Raw genomic sequence first — 8,971 nt, forward strand, 5'->3', positions numbered from 1 at the left:
CCTGATACAGGCGATCTTGTCGCAGCTCAAAATGCAGCCACTGCGCCGCCCGGCCGGGATCGAGGATGGTTCCATCCACGGTGGCTAGTTGGTCGTACGCCGGCTTGAGGGTAGAGTCGGCCCTTTGGTCTCGGCAAAAATCCGTGGGGGCCGAGGGATCCTCCACCACACCCAGGCCAATGTCCTCCAATCCTTCCGGCTGGCCGGCAGGGTCGGGTGCTTCTGGCTCGTCTTCCTCGGCTTCTGGGGTCTCCCCTTCCAAGGCTGGCATGGGCTCCAGGCCATCCCCGGTGTGGTGGCGCAGGACTGCTGGAAACTCGGGCCAGTCCTGGCCCAGGATCACCGGATAGGTGAGCCACGGCGTGAGGCCCAGCACCATCAACCAACGTGATGCACTGTAGCTGGATTTTTCCCAGGCAGGCATCAACCGGGGGACCCAAGCGTTGCCAGATCAACGTCTGGCCACAGCCCGAGTCGAGGAGGGCCGTTGTCGGGTACCCCTAAACCATCACGGGCACGGTGATCTTGGCTGCCTGGGACCGGCGGGCACGGGCTTCCCCTGAACAGACCTGGCCAAAGGCGGACTCGAGTCCGGGGCAGTCGCGCTGTAGGTGGCTATACTCCCTGCAGGGGAAACAGGGCCCCCGGTCTGTTCGTCCGGGCCGGGGCCAGGCCCTGGGGTTGTCCGCCAGAGGACACCGGGGGCTCCCCCTCACTGTTGGAGTCGGGGTCCGAGCAGATTGGCCAGGGGGGTCGCTGTGGTGTGGGTCCGGTCCTCCGCCCCCCGACCTGAAACTCGTCCATCAGCCTGGACGAGCGCCATCTTCTCGGAGCTAGGGCGCTTTGCCCCCGGTGGGGCTGCTTGTAGCACTGGGCCCACCGGTACTTCGGCCGCCAGGAAGTCCTCCATCCGTGAGACGGCGGTGGCCAGGGTCGCAGGCCGATGGCGGAGGACCCAGGCCCTTCCCCGCGGGGGAAGGATGTGGGTGAACTGTTCAGGCACCACTTGCTCCATTAGCTCCTCCGTCGTCCGGCGTTCTGGCTGCAACCAGCGCTTACAGGTCTCGTGGAGTTCCTGGGCCACCATACGGGGCCGGGCCCTGGCGGGGTAGACCAGGCTCCTAAATCGCTGTCGGAACGTCTCCAGACTCACACCTAGGGTGTCTAGGACCGTAATCCTGCGCTGCCTCTGCAGACAGGCCGCAATAGACCGCCTGGGCAATCCCTGTCAGGTAGGGGGCCAGGATGGCAGCCCACTGATCGTGGGCCCACCCTGCGATGACCGCCACCCGCTCGAACGTGACGAGGAAAACTTCGGGGTCGTCGCTGGGGCCCATCTTCGTCAGTCGGATCGGGGGACTGGGCCGCCCCCCCACCTCCGTGCCCCCTGGCTGGGGTCCTTCTGGCGTGGACCGAGCCGCCGCGAGGTGCTGGAGGCATCGGCGTTGGAACTCCTGGTGTTGGGTGATCAGCTCCTGGAGCAGCTGGTGCTGCTGGGTTCCCAGCTGCTCGACACGTTGCTGTTGTTGTTGGAGGTGGGCGGCCTGCTGCTCCTGCTGCGACTGGGCCGCCTGCTGTCGCTCTTGAGTCTCGGTCACGAGCGCAAGGAGCTGGGAAAGATCCATCTCTCGGGAGGGGAGTCTCTCTCCCCCACAGCCCCCTTCTCACCGGAGTCGAGAGCCTGCGCCCACATCCTGGGCGGAGCTCCTCAGAGAAGGCACCACGTGTAACTGTCCGGTGTTGGGGCTCGGCCCTCTCAGGCGCAGCTGGGAGCGAGGGCACCTCACTACACGCGGCAAAGAGTTCCGGGTCCCGGCCCTTCAGCAGGGGCTGAGCAAACAAATAGTCTCTAAGTCTACGAGGACGGCCTCCTCAGGCCAGCGAGAGGGGGAGTCTGCCACCCTTGGACAGGTGGCGGGGGGACGTGGGCCCTCCTACTCCACTGCGTTCCGGCCCGGGGCCCTAGCAGTGGCCAAGAGTCGCTGCTGTCAGTGGGGATCCTGGCCGCAACACACTGACATGGGTTCAGGCTCTTCGGGAGCCAAACCAGGGTTGGCTACCACCTGGCCACTTCCGACCTCCTCGGGAGACCGGGCCCGGGGCCGGCTCGGCCCGTCCTCCTCGGGATCCCGGGCCCGGGGCCGGCTCGGCCCGTCCTCCTCGGGATCCCTGGAGCAGGGCCAGCTCGGCCCGTCCTCCTCGGGATCCCGGGCGCGGGGAAGCTCGGCCCGTCCTCCTCGGGATCCCGGGCCCGGGGCCGGCTCGGCCCGTCCTCCTCGGGATCCCGGGCCCGGGGCCGGCTCGGCCCGTCCTCCTCGGGATCCCTGGAGCAGGGCCAGCTCGGCCCGTCCTCCTCGGGATCCCGGGCGCGGGGAAGCTCGGCCCGTCCTCCTCGGGATCCCGGGCCCGGGGCCGGCTCGGCCCGTCCTCCTCGGGATCCCTGGAGCAGGGCCAGCTCGGCCCGTCCTCCTCGGGATCCCGGGCGCGGGGAAGCTCGGCCCGTCCTCCTCGGGATCCCGGGCCCGGGGCCGGCTCGGCCCGTCCTCCTCGGGATCCCGGGCCCGGGGCCGGCTCGGCCCGTCCTCCTCGGGATCCCGGGCCCGGGGCCGGCTCGGCCCGTCCTCCTCGGGATCCCTGGAGCAGGGCCAGCTCGGCCCGTCCTCCTCGGGATCCCGGGCGCGGGGAAGCTCGGCCCGTCCTCCTCGGGATCCCGGGCCCGGGGCCGGCTCGGCCCGTCCTCCTCGGGATCCCTGGAGCAGGGCCAGCTCGGCCCGTCCTCCTCGGGATCCCGGGCGCGGGGAAGCTCGGCCCGTCCTCCTCGGGATCCCGGGCCCGGGGCCGGCTCGGCCCATCCTCCTCGGGATCCCGGGCCCGGGGCCGGCTCGGCCCGTCCTCCTTGGGATCCCGGGCGCGGGGAAGCTCGGGCCAGGCGGGAGCTCGGCCACCCGCGTCTGGTCTCTTCAGTGGCCGGCGGCCAAGTGAGCACCGGGGCTGGGCTTTTATACTTCTTGTCCCGCCCCTTGACTTCCGGGAGGCGGGAACGGGCGGCAATGGCTCCGCCCACATTGGAGGCTGCAGGGACTCGGCCCTCTCAGGCACAGCTGGGAGCCAGAGCACCTCACTACACAGGGTCATTACTCAACGAATTAACCGCCTGGCATGGGGGTCAGGGGTCAAGAAGCTGACCTCTGGGGGTGCCTGTTGGGAGGGGTGACTCGTGTGGGAGGTTGTAGGTCAAGGAATCACTTCCAGGGCAGCTCTCGACCCGGGTGACCCCGTGGGCTTGGCCTGGATGGGAGATCACCGGGCTGGGTTGCCCGTTGCTCCAGCGTTGAGCCATGACTGCGTCTCTTTACCCACAATCCCCAGCGCTCTCAGGACCATCTCGCGGGCTGAGAACTGGAGGACGCCGTGATTCCCCCACCCACAAAGTACAGATAGAAAAACCAACCCAGCCCCCCCCTCACAAAACCAGATCATGCCCCTTTCCGGCCTCAAACCCTCCACCCCCAAGCACCGTCTCCAGCTCCCCGAGCTGCCAGACTGCTGCAACCGGCCACAAGAGGGCGCCGTGACACAGGATGTGCCAGAGGCTTCAATCACCATTCATGAGAGGGCTGGAGCCCGGACTCCTGGGTTCTCTCCTGGCTCTGGGAGGGGAGTCGTGCCTAGTGGTTAGAGCAGGGGACTGGGAGCCAGGACTCCTGGGTTCTCTCCCTGGATGTGGGAAGGGAGTGGGGTCTAGTGGTTAGAGCAGGGTGGGGCTGGGAGCCCGGAATCCTGGGTTCTCTCCTGGCTCTGGGAGGGAAGTGGCGTCTAGTGATTAGAGCAGGGGGAGGGGAGCTGGGAGCCAGGACTCCCGGCTTCTCTTCTGGCTCTGGGAGGGGAGTCGTGCCTAATGGTTAGAGCAGGGTGGGGCTGGGAGCCAGGACTCCTGGGTTCTCTCCTGGCTCTGGGAGGGGAGTGGGGTCTAGTGGTTAGAGCAGGGTGAGGCTGGGAGCCATGACTCTTGGGTTCTCTCCCTGGATGTGGGAGGGGAGTGGGGTCTAGTGGTTAGAGCGGGGGGGGCTGGGCTGGGTTCTATTCTGGCTCTGGAGGGAATGGGGTCAGGCTTCAGGTCCATAGAGGGAGGTCATAGGTCACGACTCAACATCCTACTCAACAGCTGGAGACAATAAAATAGTTGGGCCAATAAAAGCTCCCCTGGCCCTTGTTTCTACTGTCCCAGCCCCGACCACCTGCCAGGGGCAGCCCCCGCCAGCCCACATCAGTCAAGGCGTGTCATCAAATGAGCTGTAATTGGGCCTGCAGACAAATGAGCAGGGTCAAAGGTCAAGGCAATTACTTCCAGGTCATTGGTTGGGCAGGTTGGCACTCCTAGGTCACAGGGTCGTAGGTAAAGGAACCAACAGCCAGGACAGCTGGTTCTCAGCCCTGGGGTCAGAGGTCAACAGGGTCAGCAGTATGTTGGGGCTGATGAGGTCAGAGGTCGCTGGGGTCACAGGCGGGTTGGTGTTGATGGGGTCAGAGGTCACTGGGGTCACCCATGGGTTGGTGCTGATGGGGTCAGAGGTGGTGGGTGCCACCTGCCGGCTGCCCCCTGGGGTCAGAGGTCACGGGCGCCCGGCTCAGGTCTCCTTCCAGTGGGGGCTGGCGCGGGGGGCCCAGGCTGCGATCAGCCCCTGGGCCGCGTAGTAGGCCCCCATGATGATGAGCCAGGCCTGGGGCACCGGGGCGCAGAAGTGGTCCCAGGCCAGGACCAGGTCGGAGGCCACGAAGAGCAGGGAGCCGGTGGCCACGGCCAGGTGGGGGGGGAGGCCGGGCCAGAGCCCGCCAGGCCATGGCCGCCAGCAGCGCCCCGTAGCCCCCCACAGCCGGCACGTAGGGGCCCCCCAGGCAGGGCCACAGCGTCACGTAGGCCCCGGCCCAGGCCAGCGCCAGCAGCAGCAGGAGCCAGGGGCGGGCGGGACGAAGGCCCAGGGCCCAGATGTAGCAGACGTGAGCCAGAGCGAAGGCCACCACCCCTGTGGGGGAGGGGGGCATCAGAGAGCCGTGCTCCTCACTCCTGACCCGCAGCCCCCTGGGTGCTACCTCCCCTCCCCTCCCTCACCACTGCTCCTCACTCCCGACCCGCAGGCCCCTGGGTGCTACCTCCCCTCCCCTCCCCCACCACTGCTCCTCACTCCCGACCCGCAGCCCCCTGGGTGCTACCTCCCCTCCCTTCCCCCACCACTGCTCCTCACTCCCGACCCGCAGCCCCCTGGGTGCTACCTCCCCTCCCTTCCCCCACCACTGCTCCTCACTCCCGACCCGCAGGCCCCTGGGTGCTACCTCCCCTCCCTTCCCCCACCACTGCTCCTCACTCCCGACCCGCAGCCCCCTGGGTGCTACCTCCCCTCCCCTCCCCCACCACTGCTCCTCACTCCCGACCCGCAGGCCCCTGGGTGCTACCTCCCCTCCCCTCCCCCACCACTGCTCCTCACTCCCGACCCGCAGCCCCCTGGGTGCTACCTCCCCTCCCTTCCCCCACCACTGCTCCTCACTCCCGACCCGCAGCCCCCGGGAGCCACCTCCCCTCCCCTCCCCTCCCCCACCACTGCTCCTCACTCCCGACCCGCAGCCCCCTGGGTGCTACCTCCCCTCCCCTCCCCCACCACTGCTCCTCACTCCCGACCCGCAGCCCCCTGGGTGCTACCTCCCCTCCCCTCCCCCACCACTGCTCCTCACTCCCGACCCGCAGCCCCCTGGGTGCTACCTCCCCTCCCCTCCCCCACCACTGCTCCTCACTCCCGACCCGCAGCCCCCTGCTGGCCCAGCCCTGGGCTCCTCCCAGCCCTGCTGGTGCCCCTCACTCCTGGCCCCATACCTGGGATAAATAGTTGGGGCCAGACGAGGCGGAAGTCTCCCACGCTGGGGAATATCAGCCCCCAGCAGACCTGGCGGACGGCCGGGGTCCAGGCGCCGTCACCCCAGGCCTGGGCCGTCAGGAACCAGACCAGGCTCAGGAGCGGGAGGCCCTTGACACCGGCGCTGACCCAGCTGGGCTCAGGCAGCCACAGGGCGAAGTACAGGCCGCAGGAGGCCAGGAACGGCAGCAGCTTGTGGCGGCGGCTCTTGGCCTGCAGAGGGGGGTGGAAATGGACACGGCTGGGGCCTGTCTACACTAGGGAGAGCACGGCGCACCCGGCATGGACACTATCCCTCGGTCCAATCAGGGAGCAGGGAACAATCCCATGTGACTCAGACAGCAATGACGTGTCATTTCCCACTGGGGTCAGCTCTGAGGACTACCCATGCTCCAAAGCTAACAGACCAACCTGTTAACTCTTAAACCTACTGATCACCCACTCTGTAAGCACGAGCCTGTTAACTGCCATTGTATTAACTGACACACCTATCATTATGAGAATCCATAGTAATGCACAGTCTGGCTATTTCACCATGTTCACTCTGAAACCTCCTGCCACACAAGGGTTGGAAAACGGGGTGTCATTCGGTTTCAGGGTTAACAGGGAAATAACAGACATATTGATTGTTGTAAATTGGGTTTGGGCAGTTATTTTGCTATGTTAACTCCAAAACCCAATGATAATCTGTTGTAACCAACAATCCTGTTGGCTATTTCACGGTGTTAACACTGAAAACTAGTGAATACAATCAACGCGGATCACTAGCTCCCCTATTGATAACCCTGTGCGCAGTGACTCCTCACCTAACATTGTCCAGTTCATTGGCTAGTTCATCGTTTAGTAACCAGGCCGCCCCTGGGAAACATCCACCCTCTGACTCACCACCTCTCCCAGGCTTCACAATCATTCGTCGCTGGGTCCAGTGTTCAATTGTTTAACATTTATACTGTCTCCATCTATCACAGTTTTTGTCTGGCGAAATAAATTTCCCTGGAACCGAATCCCCCTTTTGACTTTCATTTTTCTGGGGAAATTGGATTAACTTAACATCGTTTGGCATAAAGTCACATTTCTCAGGAACGTAACGACCACGTTAAGTGAGGAGTTACTGTCTACAGCCTCCTAATGATTGGAATTGGAAACGTAACTTCCTTTTTATGACTCTTTCGTGAACTCTGGAACCTACTGATAACTTAAATGAGAGCGGCCTTATTAACTATTTCACCAGCAAGATGCCCCAGCTAAATTGACTCAGCTCATCTCCTGGCACCTTATCCCAGTGGGGCTGGGAAGTGACACCTTTCCCCACCCATTCACCTCAATGAAGTGTTAACTCTGAAACCTACAGCTCTCATGTAACACATTGTCCTTGGTAATTCAGCTGCCAGAGCAATCACAGCAACATCCCGCTACGGCCGCCCTATCCCTGACCCCATTCCTGATCCAGCCCCTCTTTCCTGACGCTAAGCTACTGCCAGCATCACTTCAACCAAAACTTTCCAGTTTCAAAGCCGAGCTAGGTTTCCCTCAGGAATTTCCAGTTGAACCCGGGCACTACACCAACCCTAAAACATCCACCCACCCAAAGTAAAAACGGCCCAGGCCCACTCAGCCTAGCAGCGTTCACTCTGAAACCCACTGATGGCACAATTTAACAACCATTTCACCATTTAGCAGGAAGGCCAAATTAATGCTGCTTTGTCGAAGGGCGAAGTTCTGCTCCTATTGATGCTAAAGTAGCAGCTTTAACTTTGAAACCTACTGATTGTGCAGCTGGCCCTAGACTCTTGGTAACTATTTAAGCACCAGGCAACTGGGCAGGAAGAGGCAGCTAACTTTGCTCCTAATTGTCCCTCAATTCTGCCATGAGCATGCCCCATTCACACCAACATGGTGTTAACTCTGAAACCTACTGATATTGTGCCTTCAAGGTCACCCACGTTGTCACTGTGATCAGGGCTATCCGCGCTGATCCTGCTACCAGCCCCGCTTCCCTTCCCCTCTGGGTCCAGCAGCGTCCCCAGCTCAGGCGGGCTATGGGAAATAGTGCAAACTGAAGTGGAAACAGTTGCAGGGAAATCTCACCTTAATTAACTGGCTCACAGTCCCAGGAGCCATAACAGCAGCACGACGACACACAGAGGACAATGGGGTTCAGTGCAGGGGGATGGGGCTAGGAGCCAGGACTCCTGGGTTCTCTCCCCAGCTCTGGGAGCGGAGCCCAGTGGCTTAGAACAGGGCTGGGGGAACTGGGAGCCAGGTCACTGAGAATCTCTGCCCCCCCCCCCCACTGCTTGTCCCCATTTTATGCCTGAGTTTCCCCCCCTTACATCAGCCGCAATGTTCCGTCGGTAGCGGGTGTCCGTCTCGAGAACATCCGTTCTGCAGGGCAGGGGCTCCGCGACGCACCCTGGCTGCTGTCTCCAACTCCAGGCACCCACCTGGGACTGTCACCTCCCGTGGCTTCAGAGCCAGAGATAAGACCGGGGGGAGGCCGGAGGAGACATAAAATCGATTTCTTCCGCCTCATCCCCACCCAGCACCAGCTGATAACAGGGAAGCAGCTGCTGGGAGGAGTGGGGCTCAGGGGGGCTGGGAAACCAGGCTCCTGGGTGTGATCCCCCCCCAGTGTGCTGCCTCCCACTCCCCCCTGTAGTAAGAGGAGGCCCTGAGATACAAACCCTCGTCAGAGGCCTGAGGCCTGAACTGAAGTAATGGTCAAGACTTTGCTCACATAACGCAAAGCGAAGCGGTGAGCGAGGCCGGCCCTGCTCACAGCCGCTGGCAAGGGCTGAGGCTGCAAAAAGACGGACCCGAAAGGTCCCGGACCCCAGATAGCGGGGGGAGGGAGGGGTCGCATCCTCGCACACGCCACACACGTAACAGGACCAGGCTGAGCCAGCAAAGGGGGATATGGTGGAGAAGTTGTTTTGTTTGAAGCAACACGTACAAGGTGCGAGGCTGCACTGTGCTGCACCTCAGTATGTCAGGGATGTGTAACGCGTCTGTACCTGCGTATAAGGCTGCATCCCTGGGGCGGTGTCTGTCCGGCCTAGGGGGCA

At 63.2% G+C, this 8,971-nt stretch overlaps 1 protein-coding gene across 1 annotated transcript; it reads right to left on the reverse strand.

Moving 5' to 3' along the window:
• Positions 1 to 4,628: 4,628 nt before the first annotated feature.
• On the reverse strand, positions 4,629 to 8,938 carry LOC127036917 (lysoplasmalogenase-like). Its single transcript, XM_050928202.1, is given in 6 exon segments — positions 4,629 to 4,814; positions 4,816 to 5,024; positions 5,867 to 6,119; positions 8,240 to 8,356; positions 8,644 to 8,706; positions 8,921 to 8,938. Coding segments are annotated over 6 exon segments (846 nt in total).
• Between the last annotated feature and the right edge of the window lie 33 nt (positions 8,939 to 8,971).

Source organism: Gopherus flavomarginatus, chromosome 18 (genome assembly GCF_025201925.1).
Source record: "Gopherus flavomarginatus isolate rGopFla2 chromosome 18, rGopFla2.mat.asm, whole genome shotgun sequence".
Lineage (NCBI taxonomy): Eukaryota > Metazoa > Chordata > Testudines > Testudinidae > Gopherus > Gopherus flavomarginatus.